Source organism: Molossus molossus, unplaced genomic scaffold (assembly GCF_014108415.1).
Source record: "Molossus molossus isolate mMolMol1 unplaced genomic scaffold, mMolMol1.p scaffold_m16_p_19, whole genome shotgun sequence".
NCBI classification, from domain to species: Eukaryota; Metazoa; Chordata; class Mammalia; order Chiroptera; family Molossidae; genus Molossus; species Molossus molossus.
The window spans coordinates 47,024,821-47,043,475 of record NW_023425354.1 but is presented as its reverse complement, the minus strand read 5'-3'; the positions used below and the strand labels follow the sequence as shown (position 1 = coordinate 47,043,475).

General features: G+C 46.9%; 3 protein-coding genes across 3 annotated transcripts; 2 read left to right on the top strand and 1 right to left on the bottom strand.

Moving 5' to 3' along the window:
• Positions 1-1,126: 1,126 nt before the first annotated feature.
• On the bottom strand, positions 1,127-3,048 carry VMO1 (vitelline membrane outer layer 1 homolog). Its single transcript, XM_036269954.1, has 3 exons — positions 2,150-3,048; positions 1,764-1,879; positions 1,127-1,497 (listed from the first exon to the last, which is right to left on the bottom strand). Exons 1-3 carry the CDS (start codon positions 2,330-2,332, stop codon positions 1,200-1,202), a joined length of 597 nt encoding a protein of 198 aa, XP_036125847.1. The 5' UTR covers positions 2,333-3,048; the 3' UTR covers positions 1,127-1,199.
• A 1,046-nt stretch (positions 3,049-4,094) lies between these two features.
• On the top strand, positions 4,095-5,442 carry GLTPD2 (glycolipid transfer protein domain containing 2). The gene is made up of 4 exons (XM_036269702.1): positions 4,095-4,200; positions 4,309-4,373; positions 4,644-4,810; positions 4,905-5,442. The coding sequence occupies exons 1-4, from the start codon at positions 4,095-4,097 to the stop codon at positions 5,440-5,442; spliced, it is 876 nt and encodes a 291-aa protein (XP_036125595.1).
• Positions 5,443-12,634: 7,192 nt separating this feature from the next.
• On the top strand, positions 12,635-14,631 carry PSMB6 (proteasome 20S subunit beta 6). Its single transcript, XM_036268728.1, has 6 exons — positions 12,635-12,767; positions 13,199-13,266; positions 13,595-13,726; positions 13,837-13,966; positions 14,150-14,294; positions 14,415-14,631. The coding sequence occupies exons 1-6, from the start codon at positions 12,666-12,668 to the stop codon at positions 14,570-14,572; spliced, it is 735 nt and encodes a 244-aa protein (XP_036124621.1). The 5' UTR covers positions 12,635-12,665; the 3' UTR covers positions 14,573-14,631.
• Positions 14,632-18,655: the final 4,024 nt, after the last annotated feature.

Genomic DNA, 18,655 nt, shown 5'->3' with positions numbered 1-18,655 from the left:
CAGTAAAACATATCCTTAGATGAGGATTAAAAAAAAAAAAAAAAACACGTTGATAATGGGTTAGATATTGACTGATAGAAGGTCTTTTTAAAATAAAAGCCGAGGAAGTGAAATTGGAGCTGAAATCTGGTGATGGACAACCATCTGGATAGCTGGGGCACTCCAAGCTGAGAGGATAGTAAGGACAAAGATCCTAAACAGGAATTAGTATATAGAAAAGCCACTGTTTGCCCCGCAGGAGGGGCTCAGTGGATAGAGAGTCCTCCCTTGACCTGAGAAACCTCAGTTGGATTCCGGTCAGTCAGGGCAAAAGCCCGAGTTGCGGGCTTCATCCCCAGTAGGGGGCGTGCAGGAGGCAGCTGAAGGATGTGTCTCTCTTACATCGATGTTTCTATCCCTTCCTCTCTCTGGACAAAAAAATATATATATATTATATTTTTTTTTTAAAAAAGGAAAGATAGAAAAGCCACTGTTTGAGTTTTGTAGGGGGGGGGCAACTATGGAAAATACATTAACCAATTAAACTCTAGAAAATGAAGCCTGAAAGTGTTGTAACATGTTACCTCCCAATTTGGTAGAAACTTCTTAATCTGAGGCCACTGGTATTTCGGAAAAGAAACAACCTGAGCTTTTTTTTTTTTTTTTTTTATCCTCACCCGAGGATATTTTTCCATTTTTTGTACAGATAGAATGGGAGGGAGAGAGAGTGAGAAACATCGACGTGAAGGGACACATCGAGTGGCTGCCACCCGCACGACCAACCAGGGCCGGGGACCACCCGCACGACCAACCAGGGCCGGGGACAAACTGCAACCGAAGTACGTGCCCTTAGCGGGAACCGAACCCAGGTCTCTCCGGACCGCAGGTCGACGCTCTAACCGCTGAGCCAAACTGGCCAGGGCACAACCTGAGCTTTTAATGGGCATGTTTTATCTGCAGAAAGTCAGGGACATCCTTAACTTGTACGCACAATTGTGTTTAAGTGCGTTTTTCTGCGGTCCATAACCTTCAGTAGCCAGCCACGGACTCCCGAGACCAAACCTGAATTTCAGCCTGGCCCATTGCTGGGTTAGGAAGAAGACAAGGAGACGCAGTTTCCTATTCCTAAAACTAGTGAGACCAAAGCCAAGATGGGGAAACTTTAATAGCGGGAGGTGGGCCAAGCTGGAGGTGGGGCCAGGGAGAGGGAGGCAAAGATGTTAACTGCTGCAGCAGTAAAAACGCACGTCGTTAACCGCGGTGTCATCGCGGAGGCCTCTAGGCGACTCGATCTTGATCTGCAAGCCGCATATGCCTTTAAGACATGGTTTACTCCAGTTTCCAAAGTCTCCCCAGCTCAGGCCAGGTCCCTCCAGCTCCGTGCCGTCAGAGCAGCGGAAGCGCACGTTGTTCGCAGCCGTGTTGTCCCCAAGGGTATTGGGTGCCTCCACGCGAAGTGAGAAAGCCATGAGGAAGCTGCCATGGGGACACCACAGCGGCTCGCTCCACGAGCCCCACCTACGAGGGAAGGGGAGACTCATTGACTCTGCAGACATCCCCCACCTACCTCCAATCCAACCTAGCCCTTGGGACTTCCCAGCCAGGTGTTACATGTGACCTGGTGTGCTGGATCCGACATCCTCTGAGGTGTGGAGGGGAGGTCTACCACCTCCAGGTCTAAAGTGCCCCACAGCTCTGGAGGAAACTGCCAGCTGGGAGGGGGTATTTGTAATAGGACAGGGGCATACCCCCGCTCTAGAGGATTATTAGCCCCTGCCCCTCACCTTCCAGATTGGGACTCCACTACGTGAGAGTCGCGCTCCACTTTCCCACGGGAGCAGTGCAGCCGAATCCCGTTCATTGCTGTGTCATCTCCAGGAATACCTTGAGGGGGCTCCACCTGGGCGGCGAGAAGACGGGTAAAGACGAGTCAGAAGACTACCATTCTCTATTTTAGTTTTTTTTTTTCTTTATTATTACTGGAATTAGTTGTTTAAAAATAAAATTGGGAGGTTAAAGCCTCTAGGATATGGAACTGTATACTTTTAATGAACACATTTAAAATATTAAATAATTCCTTTAAACAATGAAAAAAAGAAGACGACTACCATTCTCTTTTCTGGGGTCTAGCACTTCTCTGTCCCCTTTAGACCTAAGTCTGGGCACTCACCTTGACTGAGAACCCGCTGGTGAAGAATCCATCAGGACACATCTCTGGCCAGGCCCAGTCACCCCAGGGGCCCCCGTTGGTCACCTCGATGACTTTATTGTGGCCACTGGAATCATCTGCTAGGGCATGTCCACAGCATGTCACCCACAGCAGCAGCAGTTTAGCTCCAAAGCTGAGCTCCATCCTGCAGCCTTTGTGAGCTGGGGCTACTTAAGCAGGTTTTATACCTCTTCTGCCCCTATGTGAGCTCCAATTGCGGAAGAGCCACAAGGATTAAGTGACACCAAAAACTAATCCTCTTCCTGAATCCTGCACACCTGATTCTCTGCTCAGAGAGACCTTTGCTCCCAGCACCAGAGGAGGATGGGCAACAGGCACTGACAAGTTGAAATAACCATCACCTACTGAACTTTTACTGTAGGCCACGAATTGTGGTTAGTGTTTTGCAGAGGTGTTCTAGTTAATCCTCACAATTTTAGGAGGTGGGAATTACTCTTCCTGTTGTGCAGATTAGGGAATTGAGGCTTAGAAATGGCAAGCAATTTGCCTAAGGTCACAGTCAGCAAGCTGGGAAACATTCCAACACTGGGAAATCAGGAGTCCAAGGATGGAAGTGAAGGCTCCAGAAGCACATTGAACAGCATTGATCAGGAGCAAACTCAGGGACCTTCAAGATGTGAGGGAGCATTGGAGTGAGAAATGGGGCAAGAATCCATGAACTATGGGAGCTAGGAAGGGTCTTCTTAACAATTGGGGCCCTGACTCCTTGAGAATATGGGATACTCCTTCTCACCCTAACAAGAAAATATACACAGAGACAGGAACAATTCTAAGAAGTTTATGGACAGAGACTAAGAACAGAAGATGCTGTTTCTTTGATTGCATTCTGTATCCTTTCCCTAAATGTGCCTCCCCTCCCCCACCTACCTCCCAGGGCCACTTGGTGGACTCCTAATTTGCAAAAACCAAAACCAAACAACAAAAAACTGGCTCAAATTTGTCCTGGGGGCACCACCCTTGATTTGCCTGCCCTTCATACACATTCTTTTGTTTATTCAACATATATTTATTTAGCAACAATGTATTTTGGCTTAGGCAATACACTAAGTGCTGTAAATAGAGCTGCAACTAACAAAAAAAAGACCCCTGTCATTCCAGTGGGGGAAACAAATTATAAATAAATTCTCCAATGGACCATGAGTTCTATGAGGTCACTTATTTTTTTTTTCTTCTTGAGGCCTGATCGGGGCCTGCCATGTGAAAGTAGTTAATAAAGTTTAGTTTGATAAATAATTGAGGAACCAACCTGGAGTTTAAAAAAATTAAACTACAAAAATGTAAAAGGATAAAACCTAAAGTATATAATCATAAGATGATTCATCAGATCAACACAAGGTCCCCTGTGGATAGGCTAGAGAATTTAGAAGTGGGTGTTCCCTGGATCTCAGGTGACCCATGCTTGAACTTTATAGGTAAGATTTATGGAACAATTGTGGCAAGGTTTTCCACTTACAGTGTTTACACATACATTATCATTTAATTCTTGGAAAGTACCTATTATTATCCTCAATTTACAGTGGAAGGAACTCAAGCCCAGAGTTAATTTAGGGCCCACACCATTGCCTACTGAGGGAGTTGGTTCTGACCCCCAGTCTCCCTTCCCAATCAATACCCAGGCTGCCTCTTCCTACAGCCTGACCCTACAGGATTAGGGACATAGAGAGGTGTCATTGCCACCGAACTTCCCAGATGCTCTTAATCTGATTTCTCACCTGTGGGATGCTGCCCTCTGGGGCAAAGAGCTCAGGGTAAGGGGCCTCAGATTAACTATTAACCCTTGCACCTCACTGCACCGCGGGCTTCTCTTCCTTTCGGAGGCGGAGGGGTGGTGCAGGGACAAGGACAGGGTAGGAGCTGGTGAGGGGGTGTGGTCCCAACAGCAGCCATGGGGGTCGCGCTGCCTCTACAAGTCTCCCGGCGCTGGTTCCGTCATACTACTTCTCTCGTCATCTTCGCGCTGCTACTTTTTTATCTTTGTACTCGGAGCCTACGTGAGTGGCCTCTTCCCTCACCTCCTCTGGGAGGAACCCAGGAATCCAGTTCCTTGGGATCTAAGCTCCCTCTTTGAGCTCTGACCGCTTCGCCTTGCCTCTCCCCAGGCGCCCTCTCAGGCTGCCGACCCGGAGCACAGTCCTGCATTACTGAGGGACCGCCGCCTTTTCAGGTAAGCTCGGGGCAGGGCTGGGCGGGGAGCTCCGGGTGGGACCCTGAACAGGGGGAAGAGGAGCAAGGCTGACCCTCTGGTGAAGAGCGGTTCTTCCTTCCTGTGTCTCCTCTCCTGAAAGAAGCTGCGAGTACAGCAGGAGGGACACCAGCTAGACCTTAGGAATAATTTTTTCAGAGCCCGACTGGGCTGCTTGGAGAAGGAGGCCCAAGAGGCCTGGGGTTCTGCTCCCACCCCGCTCCCCACCCCCGCTCATATCTACTTCCCTAGGCCCAGCAACAGTCGCAATCCCTGGAGGCCCCGGACTGGGAAGAGCCTCAGTGTCTGGGCCCCCATGGGATGCTGGGCCGCATGGTGAGGCCGTTCCGCGCCAGTCTGAACCTGGAGGGGGATGTGGAGTTGTCGCCGTACTTGGCAGGATGGAGGGAGCTAATCAAGTAAGTGGTCTCCCTCCCCTAATCCAGCCCCCGCCTCCAGTGGTTCCATCGCCCTCTCTTTACCCTCCCACTCTTCCCACCACCAAACACGCAGGTTCTTAACTCCCTTCGGTTCCATTTTCACCTTCGCCACAAGCGAGGCCTTCGACAAAGTGACAGCCCTCGAGGCTCGGGTGCACGGCCCAGATGCGGCGCACTACAAGTCGCTGGCAGCCATGGTGGCGTGGGAGCGGCGGAAGGGGCTGCTGGAGCTGCCTGGGGTCGCCCCTCGAAACCCGGCCAGGTCCTCCGGCTCAAAAACAGCGCTCCTGCTGCACCGTGCGCTACGCTGGTCCCAGCTCTGCCTCCACCGGGTGGCGACCGGGACGGTCGGAGGCCCAGAGCCCGGCGAGCAGTGCAGTGACGCTTACGGCACAGTCCTGGGCCCGCACCACCCGTGGCTGATCCGTCAGGCCGCCCGCCTCGCATTCCTTTCGTTCCCGGGTCGCGGCCGCTTGCTGGAGCTGGCGTGTCCCGGAACCACAGAGTCGGAGGCGCGGGCCGTCCTGGCCCACGCCGCGGGCACCCTGGAGGATGTCTACAACCGGACCCAGGGCTTGCTGGCCGAGCGTGGCCTGCTCCAGCTGGCCTAAGGCCAGCAGCGGCCGGGACCCACTAGGAAGAGAGCGCCCTGCGGCGGGGTCGGCGAAGTACAAAGATCAGGGTCCAGCCGGGGCGCTCGCTTCCAGCGCCAGGGTGCGGGTCACCTGATATCCCGCCTCTTTGGCGTCACTACCTTGTAGGCACGCCCCCGGTCGGGGTGAGGTTTTAGGTCCTCCCAATATCCAAAGTCCCCGGAAGAAGACAAAAGCTGTAGATGCAGAGAAATAAAAAGTATTCTTTGGTAGCCGTCGATTTAGGGTGTGTTTGTAATGCCAGCAGGCACTTAAAGAAATAGAATGAGCCCTGGCCAGTTTGGCTCAGCGGTTAGAGCGTCGGCCTGCGGTCCGGAGAGACCCGGGTTCGGTTCCCGCTAAGGGCACGTGCTTTGGTTGCAGTTTGTCCCCGGCCCTGGTTGGTCGTGCGGGTGGCAGCCACTCGATGTGTCCCTTCACGTCGATGTTTCTCTCTCTCCCTTCCTCTCTCTCCTTCCCACTCTATCTGTACAAAAAATGGAAAAATGTCCTTGGGTGAGGATAAAAAAAAAAAAAGAAAGAAATAGAATGAAATGGATGTGGGAAGATGTGTCATCCCTGTTCCCAGCAGCCCAGAGACTCACGTTCCCCTTGGCTATCTCAACCACTTCTATGGCTACTCTTGTCGACTATATGCCAAGTCTCCAGCCCAGATCTGTCCCCTGAGCTCCAGCCCCCATAAAGCCAAATATTTGCTGAACACCATAGATGTCGCAAATGCAACACGTCCAACTGGGATCCAATCGCCTCCTCCCAAAATTACACCCTTGTGTTCCTTGTCTTTAAGAATAAATGGCACCCTCTTCTGTCACCCACCCAAGCCAAGCAGAATCTCAGCTCAATAATTTATCTTTATTAAATGACTTTTTGGCCACTCCCACAATGAGAGTTAACATGAAAGAGCTTAGTCATTTCATACACTGATAACTCCCAAATTATAACTTCAACCCACTTTGCCCTAGACTCCAGAATCTTATCTATATACCTCCTTATTCGATATCTCCACTTGGATTTCAACTAAGATATAGCAAACTTAACATGCCCCAAACTAAGCTTCTAATACCCTCTCTTCCCAAAATACTCCCTTTACAGTCTTTGCTATCTCAATAAATGACAATTCCATTCCTCCAGGTCCTTAAGCCAAAAACCTTATAGTCATCCTGACTCTTCTGCTTCTCTTTCATTGTACCCACATCCAATCTGCCAGAATCTGACCATTTCCCACTATCTCCACTGCTTCCACACTTCTGAAGCCAACTTTATCACTTATATTATTGCAATAGCTTTCTAATTGTCTTTCTGTCTCATACTTCACCTCCCTGTAGTGTATGTTCAATAGAGCAGCCAAAATTATTCTTTAAAATGTAGTTCATAGCATGTCACTTCCCTGCTCAAAACCTTCCGATGGTTTCCTATTGCACTCAGATGAAAAAAAAATTATTTTATTTAAGCAGGAAATTTTCTGGATCATGTTTTCAGTTGAGAATGATGAAAAGCTTCAAAAGGTCTTACCTGCTCTGACTTTGCACTAGCTAAATTAATGTCCTCAATATTCATTGAATGCATCAGATTTTATCCTGCCTCAGAACCTTTGCACTTGCTCTCCCCTCTGTCCATAATGCTTTTTCCCCAAACAGATAAATGATTTCCTTCCTTACTTCCGTCTGGTCTTTATTCAAATATCTTCTCAGTAAGACCTTTCCTGATTATTCTTTTTTTTTTTTTTTTATCCTCACCCGAGGACATTTTCCCATTTTTTTGTTCAGGTAGAGTGGGAGGGAGAGAGAGGAACCGAGAGAGGGAGAGAAACATCGACGTGAAAGGGACACATCGAGTGGCTGCCACCCACACGACCAACCAGGGCCGGGGACAAACTACAACCGAGGTACGTGCCCTTAGCGGGAACCGAACCCAGGTCTCTCAGGACCGCAGGTTGATGCTCTAACCGCTGAGCCAAACCGACCAGGGCTCCTGATTATTCTTTTTAAAATGTCAACGCACTCACACTATCTCCCTTCCCTACTTTATTTTTCTTCTTATACAGATGATGCTCTAACATACTATATATTGTAATTATTTGTTTTATTTTATTGTCTCCCCCGATATATGTAAGCTCCATGGGGCTTGAAATTACTCTCTATTTTGTTATCTGATGTACCATTGGTGCCTCAAACAGTGCCTGGTACCTACTAGACATTTAATAGTTTCTTGTTGAATGAATGTATGAACACTAAAACTAGTTCAGATTGCTGGATCCAAGAGAATCAAATAGAAAGGAAGGGGATTGCACAGCAATGGAAATGTACCTGATGTTACTAGATTGTACACCAAAGATGGTAAAAATGCTAAATTTTATGTTATTTATATTTTACTACATTAAAAAATGAAATAATAAAGAAGAGGTGTGATTCTGGACAAGTGAACAGGAGCGAGTTTATGAAGTGCCTTATGAACCATGTTACAGAGATGGGACTTGGCCTCAAGCATTAATTTTAAGCAAGGGATTGTCTAGATCATAGTTTCAATTTAAAAAATCAGCTCCAGCTGGATGGAGTATGGAGGAAGAGTATGGCAGATTCATAGGAGGACCACTCCACACAATAACAGCAAAATGCACATTCTTCTCAACTGCACATGTGACATTCTCCAAGATAAACCATATGCCAGGCCACAAAAGAAGTTTCAATAACTTTAAAAAGACCAAAGTCACAAAATATTCTCCAACTAAAATGAAATGAAATTAGAGATCAATAATATAAGGGAATTTGGGAAAGCTACAAATATGTAAATATTAAATAACACACTCCTGCCCTGGCTGGTGTGTTCAGTGGTTAGAGCGTCAGCCCACACATGGAAGAATCATGGGTTTGATTGCCAGTCAAGGGCACATACCTGGATTGCAGGTTCAATGCCCGGCTCTAATCGGGGTAAATGCGGGAGGCAACCAATTGATGTGTCTCTCTCACATTAATGTTTCTCTTTCTCTCTCTACCCCCCCTTTCACTCTCTCTAAACACCAATGGGAAAAATATCCTAAGGCAAGAATTAACAACAACAAAAAATAACCCTCAACAAAGTATCAAAGAAAAATTCACAGGGAAAATATTTTGAGATTAGTGAAAGTGAAAACAACATACACCAAAACTTAGGGATGCAGTAAAGGCAGGGTTTAGAGGGAAATTTTTAGCGGTAAATGTTTATATTAAAAATAAATAAACAGCTCTGGCCAGTTTGCTAAGTGGTTAGAGCATCCACCCGTGTTCGGTTCCCACTGAGGGCATTTTGTCCCCAGCCCTGGTTGGGGTTGTGTGGGTGGCAATCACTCGATGTGTCTCTCTCACATTGATGTTTCTCTCCCTCTCTCCCCCCCCCTCCTGCTCTATCTGAAGATAAATGCAAAAATGTCCTTGGGTGAGGATAAAATTAATATATAAATAAACAATTTCATGTTAACCTTCCACCTCAAGAAACTAGAAAAAGAACCTGGCCAGTCAGTGTGGCTCAGTGGACTGAGTGTCCTCCCATGGACTGAGATGTCCTAGTTCAATTCCCTGTTAGGGCACATGCCTGGGTTTTGGGCTTGATCCCCAGTAGCAGGCATGTGGGAGACAGCCAATCGATGTTTCTCACATTGATATGTCTCTCTCTCCCCTCCTATCTCTCTCTAAAAAAGAAAGAAAGAAAGAAAGAAAGAAAGAAAGAAAGAAAGAAAGAAAGAAAGAAAGAAAGAAAGAATCAATAAAAGCATATTTTAAAAAAGAACTGGAAAGCCCTGGCTGGTTTGGCTCAGCGGTTAGAGCATTGGCCGGCAGACCAGAGAGGCCTGGGTTCGGTTCCCGATAAGGGCACATACCTGGGTTGCAGTTTGTCCCCGGCCCTGGTTGGGGTCGTGTGGGTGGCAACCATTTGATATCTCTCTCCTCTCTCTCTCTCTCTCCTCCGCCCCCCTCCCTCAAGATAAATACAAAAAATGTCCTCGGGTGAGGATAAAAATATGAAAAAATAAAAACAAAATACAATTTTAAAAAACTGGAAAAAGAAAAGCAAATCAGTCTGGCTGGTGTGGCTTAGTGGTTGAGTGTCGAACCATGCACCAAGAGGTTGCTAGTTCGATTCCGGTCAAGGCAAATGCCCAGGTTGTGGGCCAAATCCCCAGTGGGGGTCATGCAGGAGGCAACTAATCAATGTTCTCTCTCATCGCTGTTTCTATCTCTCTCTCCCTCTACCTTTCTCTCTCTCTAAAATCAACAAAGAAAAAAAAATTTTAAAATAATTTTTGTTATCTTCACCTGAGGACACTTTTTTTAACTTTTTTTTTCCTTTATTGATTTTAGAGAGAGAGGAAGGGAGAGGGAGAGAGAGATAGAAACATCGATGAGAGAGAACATCGACTGGCTGCCTCCTTCATGCCCCCCACTGGGGATCGGGCTCACAACCTAGGTATGTGTCCTGACTGGGAATCGAACCAGTGACCTCTTGGTACATGGGTCGACACTCAACCACTAGCCACACCAGCTTGACCCAAGGACATTTTTTTGCATTTATCTTCAGATAAATCGGAGGGAGAGAGGGGGAAAGAGAGAGAGAAACATCAAAGTGAGAGAGACACATCAACTGGCTGGTACCCACATGACCTCAACCAGGGCCAGGTGCCAAACTGCCACTGTGGTATGTGCCCATGACCGGAATCAAACCCATAACTCTTTGATCTGTGGGCCGATGCTCTAACCACTGAGTCAAACCAGCCATGGCAATAACACATATTTAAGTTTCTTTTTTTTTTTTTTTTGGTATGTGCCCTTAGCAGGAACCGAACCCGGGACTCTCTGGTCCACAGGTGGACACTCCAACCGCTGAGCCAAACCAGCCAGGGCAATAACACATATTTAAAACAACATAAAAATAAAATCAATAAAAACATATTTTAAAAAAGAATGAAAGGGGAAATCACTACGAATCTTACAGAAATAGAAGGAATTATAAGGGAATACTATAAACAATTGTAGACTAACAAATTAAATAACCTAAAAGAAATGGACAAATTCCTAGAAAGACATAAACTACCAGAACTGACTCAAGAATAAAGAGAAAATCTGACTAGACTTTGAATTTGAGTTAAATTCTCTAGAAAGAGATTTTTTTGATTGATAATAAAAAAAATTTCCCACAGCCGTGGCCGGTGTAGCTCAGCACTTATAGCATTGACCTTCAAATCAAAAGATCGCAGGTTTGATTCCCAGTCAAGGGCATGTATCTGAGTTGCAAGATTGATCCCCCACCCCAGTTGAGGTTGTGCAGGAGGCAACCAATCTATGTGTCTCTCTTACAGCGATGTTTCTCTCGCCTTTCCACTCTATCTAATAAATCATTGGAAAAATATCTTCAGGTGAAGATTAACAACAACAACAAAAACATTTCCACAAAGAAAAACCCAGGTCCAGACATTTTCACTGATAAACTCTACTAAATGTTCAAATAAAATTCATGCCAATCCTTCCAACTCTTACAAAGATAGATGAGGAGGAAACTCTTTCCTACTTATTCTATGAGGCCTGTATTACCCAGATACCAAAGATATAAAAAATAAAAACAACACAGACCAATATATTGATTTAATGCAAGAACAGAGGTGCAAAATATCTGCAGCAAAATACTAGCAAACCATATATAAAAAGTATTACACACATAGTAAATTGATTTTCAACAAAGGTGCCAAGACTATTCAAAGGGGTCAGAACAGTCTTTTCAACAAATGATGCTGAAACAAATTAATATCCACATTCAAAAGAGTGAATATTGGGCCTCTACCTCACATTATACACAAAAATTAACTCAAAATGAATTATAGACCTAAAAATATAAGAATTAAAATTATAACACTTAGATGAAAACATAGCTGTAAATCTTTGTAGCCTGGGGTTAGGTAACAGTTTATTGGACATCAAAAGCACAAGCAACCAAAGGAAAAACAGACAAATTGGACTTCATCAAAATTTTAAACTTTGTGCTTCAAAGAACACCAAAGAAGAAAGTGAAAAGATAATCCACAGAATGGGAGTAAATACCTGCAAATTATGTATCTGATAAAGGTCTAGTATCTAGGATATAAAAAATAACTCTTACAAACTCAACAAAAGATAACCTAATTTTAAAATGGGCAAAGGACTTTAACCGATGTTTCTCCAAATAAAATATACAAATGGGCCCTGGCCGGTTTGGCTCAGCGGTTAGAGCATTGGCCTGCGAACCAGAGAGTCCCAGGTTTGATTCCAGCCAAGCACCGGTACCTCTGTTGCAGTTTGTCCCTGGCCCTGGTTGGGGTTGTGTGGCTGGCAACCAATCATGTGTCTCTCTCACATTGATGTTTCTCTCTCCCTCCTACTCTGTCTGAAGATAAATGTAAAAAAAAAAATCCTAGCCCTGGCCCCTTTGGCTCAGCGTTTGGAGCGTTGGCCTGTGGACCAGACAGTCCTGGGTTCGGTTCCCGCTAGGGGCACATACCAAAAAAAAAAAAAAAAAAAATCCTAGCGTGAGGATTAAAAAAGAAAAGATATACAAATGAACAATTAGCATATGCAAATAGGCTCAACATCACTAATTATTAGAGAAATATAAAAGAAAAGAAAAAAACCCACAAGATACCCGCTAGGATGGCTAAAGTAAAAATACACAATAACAATTAGTGAGGATGAGGGGAAATTGGAATTCTCATACTAAACGGGTAGGGATGTAAAATGGGGCAGCTGTTGTAGAAAACAGCTGTCAGTTCTTCAGAACGCTGAACAGTTACTGTATGACCCAGCCATTTCACCCCTGATACTGTATATAGTACTAGGTCTATACCTAAGAGAAATGAAAGCAGTGTGCGCACTGTAAGTCAGAGGCTCAAGTCTGTCTTGAAAACTTTTTGAATTGCAACTCAGATAGATATATCAGTACTGCACAGTCCAAACGGAAATACGTATAGCAATTGCAGATTAGGGTATTTTTGTTTGCTTATTTGCCGGCCACGCTGCCAACAAGCATTCACTGTCGCAAAAAAATCCTTCCTTACACAGCATCTTTTCCCTTCTGCCGTCAACCGTGCCCGAGCGTTGCCCCGAGAAGGCCTCAGAACACGACTAAAGAGTGTGACAGTGCGCTTTACGACAGTTGCTTTGTGGCAGTGCCGGAGGAGAAAGATGGCGTCCACCTTAGTTGCTGCTAGAGGAACGGGGCCAGCCCCAGCCTGGGGGCCAGAGGCCATTACCCCCGACTGGGAAAACCGGGAAGTCTCCACAGGGGTGAGGAAGGGACTCGGGGTTCAGGGGATGTGCGCAAGTCTTAATGCAATGGAAGAATAGGCCAGAGTACGTTGGGAGAACGGAGGGTCGGGGGTAGGAGGTGGTTTGCAATGTGGTGAAGGCTGGTGGAGAGGTATCCTCAGGGTGCAGTGTGGTGCTTTCGTGATCGGATGTGGAAAGTAGGCAGAAGCGTGGAATTCTGGAATCTTGAGAAACGCAGGCTTACGGCTGGAATGGGCCTTTGGGGATTTGAGGATTGGAATTCTGAATTTTGGTATTTTGCGGGGGTGTTGAGGCCCCTATGAGATTTGAAAATGGGTCAGTGCTGCATGACTTTAGTACTCTAGGGACTGGATAGAGGGATCATTGAGTTTTGTGTGTGCTGGGGAATGTGAACAAGCCCAGATTCACTCCTTTTTCCTTTTTCCCAGACCACAATCATGGCCGTGCAGTTTGACGGGGGCGTGGTTCTGGGGGCCGATTCCAGAACAACCACTGGGTGAGCTCACGACACACATGTGAAAGGTCTGCCCATCTTTCTCCTCCCTCCTTGCCGGCCAGCCCGCCCTTACTCTCCACAGACAGCTGTGGAAGGGAGGTTTCTCCTCTCCCTTGAGTTAAGGATTTGTTCCAGCTTCTACAACCTAGCTGTTCCCCTCACCCTTAGGTGAAATTCTTGCAGAAGTCTGTTCTCCAGCCTGCTTCAGTTTGGATGAGAACAGGAAATAGAGGAGCACCTAGTCCTGAGCCCCGAAGGAGTGGATAGTAATAGGATGGAGGTGGGAGATAAGCAAGGTCCTTTCCCTCACTGTTCTGCCGTTCTGCAGGTCCTACATCGCCAATCGAGTGACTGACAAGCTTACCCCTATTCACGATCGTATCTTCTGCTGCCGCTCAGGCTCTGCTGCTGATACCCAGGCAGTAGCTGATGCTGTTACCTATCAGCTTGGTTTCCACAGGTGCTTGTGGGCTGGAAAGAAACACATATTTGAAGGTTGGGACCCAAGGAGCTAAATGGTCTGACTCTTAGGTTCTGATGATGCCTTCCCTATGACCCCTTACCCTCTAGCATTGAGCTGAATGAGCCTCCTCTGGTACACACTGCAGCCAGTCTCTTTAAGGAGATGTGTTACCGATACCGGGAAGACCTGATGGCAGGAATCATCATTGCAGGCTGGGACTCCCAAGAAGGAGGGCAGGTCAGACACTCCACCCTCCGAGCACTGGAGCAATGCCTTTGATTCTTCCCACCCCAGCCATTTTCTGTTTTTAACCTCTACCTCACTATTAGCTCTTCCCAGATCAAACCCACAATGAACAGGTGAATATACATGTGTTGTGAGGAGGGTACAACTGATGACTCTTCTCCCTCCACCTGGCAGGTGTACTCAGTGCCCATGGGGGGTATGATGGTAAGACAGTCCTTTGCCATTGGAGGCTCTGGGAGCTCTTATATCTATGGCTATGTCGATGCTACCTACCGGGAAGGCATGACCAAGGAAGAGTGTCTGCAATTCACTGCTAATGGTGAGAACTTGGGCTTCTGGGCCTCTGAGTTTCAACCCCCTAACCCAAGCCAGGCCAAATTTCATCATTCCTTGTGATCCCAGCATCTGACTCTGACCCCCAACTTTCTTTTATCCACAGCTCTCGCTTTGGCCATGGAGAGGGACGGCTCCAGTGGCGGGGTGATCCGCCTGGCATCCATAGCAGAATCAGGGGTTGAGCGGCAGGTACTTTTGGGAGACCAGATCCCCAAATTCACTATTGCCACTTTACCACCTCCCTGCATCTTGGGATTCTAGGATACAATAAGAGACATCCCATAGTGATACAGAATTTAATAAACAGTTTGTCAAAGAGAGTCTATGTGCTTTGGGTTTTGTTTTTTTTTTATTTCAAGCCCAAACTTGTCTGGCCCACTGCTGTTTATACAGACCACTACTCTGAGCTCTAAGGGCATTGGAGAAGAGCCTTTATAAGGGTGGTTTTCAAACCTCTTTCTTCAGGCCTCCTTCCTCCACATTCCCTTTCCTTTACTATGTCCAGCTCCTTGTGACACCAGAGTGTGGTTGATATGGGAACTACCAACAAATGACTCTATCCCCACCTCTGTTCAAGCCTGAACTCAGACTGAGACTGAGGTCTCCTTCCCTTAGCCTGCCTCCTGCCTGTCATCATGGGTAGCTACTGGCCCTAAAGCCAGAAGGACTCCAGATCTCCTCTGACTCAGGCTCATGGTTCTCTCTCTCTCTCTCCCCCCTCACCTCTGGCACATCTTGTCAGGAGCAGCAGTATGACTTCCTTGGCTTTTGGGAGAAAGGTGGACCTTGTTTGCAACTGGAGCTTAAGATGGACATTGGGTGGGAGAGGGCAGCCACTGGGAGTGCTGTGGGTCGGCTCTGGAAGCCACCATTCCCATGGGGAGTGTAAGAAGTGAGTTTTCAGCCCCTTGGATGGGAGGCACAGAGAACTCTGGCCCTTCCAAGGCTGTCCCCACTCAAGCCAGGGACATAAGTGGGCTCAGTGGTGTTCATGGACAGTGCAGCGACCAACATTCTCTGGACTGCAGGCCGACGCTCTAACCGCTGAGCCAAACTGGCCAGGGCATCAACATTCTCAATCTTGCCCCAATCTTTTCTCCCCACTATGGATCAGGGAACTATATAAGCCACATTTGACAACTTTGTTCTAGAATATAATTCTGCCCTGTAGAATTTCAGCAGTGGGGGTTGGGGGTGGGGTTCCTGATTAAATGAAGAAGAGCAGAGAAGAATCTCTGTCCCCAAACGTGTACTTCAAACTTAAAATAACAATAGGGAACTTCTGATTTTCCTGCAAAACCTGTTCTGGTTCTTCCTGTCTTAGGGCATCTTTGATTCCTCTCTTTCCCTTGTACTCCACATTCAGTCTTAACAGTGAATTCTAAAAACTCTCCAGAAGTACATCTAGAATGCATCTGCCTCTCACCAACTCCACAGTGCTGTCTTGAGCCAAGCCACTGTCATCTCTTGCCTGGAGGATGGCAACACCCTCTGCTACATGGCCTTACTGCTTCCATACTTGATCTACACTCCACATATAGTAACCAAAGTGATCTTTCAATGTAAGGGAAATCATGTTGTTTCCTTGCTTAACATTCTTCAGTGTCTTACCCTTCCATTTAGAATAATATTTTAGCCCCTTACCATGGCCTAGAAGACCTAATAGTTCACCTCTATCTTGACACATCTGTTACTGGCTCTTTTTCCTAGAACTTAAAAGATTTTGCACTTAATACTTGCTGGGTTTTGGCCTGGGATTGCTCTCTGCTGATTTAAAAAATTATTGTTTAGAACAGTGTTAGTTCCACAACAAAATTGACCAGAAGATACAGAGATTTCCCATATACCTTCTTGCCCCTACATATGCATAGTCTGTCAACATCCTGCATTAGAGTGGTATATTTGTGGTATGTGCCCCTAACGGGAACCGAACCCGGGACTCTCTGGTCCGCAGGCTGACCCTCAACCGCTGAGCCAAACTGGCCAGGGCTAGAGTGGTACATTTGTTAACAACCGGTGAACCTTCATTGACAGTGTATTCAGGTCTCAGCTCTGAATGGCACCTCATTAGAAAGGCCTGAAATTTAAGAATCCTCCCCCCACCCCACTCATATTACCCTGTTTAATTTTCTTCATAGCAGCGGTTATTGCTGTCTCATATTATCACGCTTACTTGTTTGCTTATTGTCTACCTCCTCTACTAGAAAGGTCTGTGAGAAGAGAAAATTCTTTCTGCTTGGTTCACTGATATATCCTCAGTGCCTGATAGAGAGTAGACACCTGATATTCACTGAATGAATATGACAGCCCTATCTGCTGTCCTTCCTAGCCCCCAGCCTCTCCAAACTGCTCTCACCACACTCAGCTCTAAAGTTTGATTTCAGCAAACTTCTGGCTAGTCATGCTGGGCTCTGCAGCAGATCGGCTGCATCATATTTACCGCTCCGATGCCCCCACTCCCAGCCAGTGCTGCACTTCCCACCTCAGTCCCGTAACCAACCCTACTGCCTTGGCCTCATCCACTATCCCACCCCAACACACATGCACATACAGACAGCACTTGGCAGCTCTGAATATATTTAATGAGAAGATCGTGAGGGACTGGGATCACTGAGAAGTGGGAGGAAGGAAGGTTGCCAAGGCTTCCTGGAAGTTCAGCCCCTGGTTGTTCCCTTCAAATGGTGGAGTCATTGGCTGATGCTATGTCATGCAGCTGGTGGCGGAAGGAGAGTCGGGCTTTCCTGCTGAAGTAGGCGCCAGACCCTAGGGAGGGTATCCCTCCCTCAGTCATGGGGGCTGTAACTGGGCTGGGATCTGGATCTGGAGAAGCAGCTGGATCCAGACCTAAAAGGGAGATTGGAAGAAGGAGGGAGCTGTGAGTCTGAGTCCCCCTTCCCTCACCCCAACACCCCCACCCCCAGTGAGGAGGAGAGAGGCTAGGGAAGACATCTGAAGGTCCCGGGTGAGTGTTGGTGGCATCAACAGGGAGAAGGAGAGGAAATGTTGAGAGAGCAGGGCTGGCCTCACTGGCCTGCGACCCCACACTCAGAAGGGCCCCCATGCTGGGTGTACTGCTCTGCTGTCATCATCTTGAAATTCTTAATCATTTTTTAATATGGGGTTCTACTTCTTCATTTTGCTTTGGGCCTTGCCAAGTATTTAGCCAGCTCTATGGGGAAGTGATAGACCTACTTCCCATCCAGAGAGACAGACTATCTTTTTCCCTTTACTGGTTTAAGAATTTACCTTTCTCCCAGTGCAGCTTATCTGTCTTCCTGACAGCCCCCCTTTTTCCTCAGTCTCCCCCATACCTGCTCCTCTTTCAGTCCCCCGATGTCTCCAGCACCTACACCATGGGAAACACCATGCCCCCTTGAGACCCATCTCAACAATGGAGGAGACCAGGGTGCTGTGAATGGCCAGGAGGGCCCCAGGAGAATGGGTGTGGTTTTCAAGCCCCCCCACTGTGGACAAAACTACCACTTAGCCTCAGACCGCCTGGTGATTATAGGCGCCAAGGGATAGAAGGGGGAGAAGAGGGTGGAGGGAAAGGGTGGAGGGATACCCCACTCAAACACCTGTCCTTTTGTGCCCTCTAAATTTGGGGGCTTTCTTGAACCTTGGTGGAGAAGCAGAAGGAGACTGAGACGGTGGCCTGGCAAAGACAGAGGCAGAGGTGCTGGGACATACAGGTACAATGAAAATCCACTGCAGCAATGCTGGCAACTTGGTGCCAGCCCGTACAGTGCTGGGGATTCATTTGTATTTTCAAGTGAGAATTTAGAATTGCCAAGATCTATAATTTTACACAATAGTCTATTTTATATATATATATATAACAGGAAACTTTACTAGTCAGGGAAATATTATGTTCTCATTAAATGATCTGGTAGTGCCCTGGCCAGTATGGGTCAGTGGTTAGAGCATCGGCCAGTGGACCAGTGAGTCGTGGGTTCAGTTCCGGTCAAGGGCACGTACCTTTGGTTGTGGTTCATCCCCAGCCCTGGTCGGGGTCATGCAGGAGGCAACCAGTTGATATGTTCCTCTCATGTTGATATTTCTGTCTCCCTCCCTCCCACTCTATCTGAAGATAAATGAAAAATATCCTCAGGTGAGGATGAAAAAAAAAAAAGATCTGGTAGCTCTTGTCTCTTTCTAAGAAGATGGTTAGTTGTGATTGATTAATTATGCTGTGCCAGGTAGATTCTAGGGACCCACACATGTTATCTCATCTCATTTTACCATGTCAATGATCCTTTGAGGCAAGTGTTATTACTACCCTGATTTTACAGATGAGGAATTGGAGGCACTGAGAGATTAAATAACTTGCCCAAGGTCACACAG

Bases quoted from the DNA above. Each gene is read 5' to 3' on its own strand.
- VMO1 (XM_036269954.1), bottom strand. From the start codon at position 2,332: ATGGAGCTCAGCTTTGGAGCTAAACTGCTGCTGCTGTGGGTGACATGC. The intron at 1,880-2,149 runs GTGAGTGCCCAG...CTCGCCGCCCAG, and splicing joins CCAGCGGGTTCTCAGTCAAG to GTGGAGCCCCCTCAAGGTAT. The intron at 1,498-1,763 runs GTGAGGGGCAGG...CTTCCCTCGTAG, and splicing joins GTGGAGTCCCAATCTGGAAG to GTGGGGCTCGTGGAGCGAGC.
- GLTPD2 (XM_036269702.1), top strand. From the start codon at position 4,095: ATGGGGGTCGCGCTGCCTCTACAAGTCTCCCGGCGCTGGTTCCGTCAT. The intron at 4,201-4,308 runs GTGAGTGGCCTC...GCCTCTCCCCAG, and splicing joins TCTTTGTACTCGGAGCCTAC to GCGCCCTCTCAGGCTGCCGA. The intron at 4,374-4,643 runs GTAAGCTCGGGG...CTACTTCCCTAG, and splicing joins AGGGACCGCCGCCTTTTCAG to GCCCAGCAACAGTCGCAATC.
- PSMB6 (XM_036268728.1), top strand. From the start codon at position 12,666: ATGGCGTCCACCTTAGTTGCTGCTAGAGGAACGGGGCCAGCCCCAGCC. The intron at 13,267-13,594 runs GTGAGCTCACGA...GCCGTTCTGCAG, and splicing joins GATTCCAGAACAACCACTGG to GTCCTACATCGCCAATCGAG. The intron at 13,967-14,149 runs GTCAGACACTCC...TCCACCTGGCAG, and splicing joins ACTCCCAAGAAGGAGGGCAG to GTGTACTCAGTGCCCATGGG.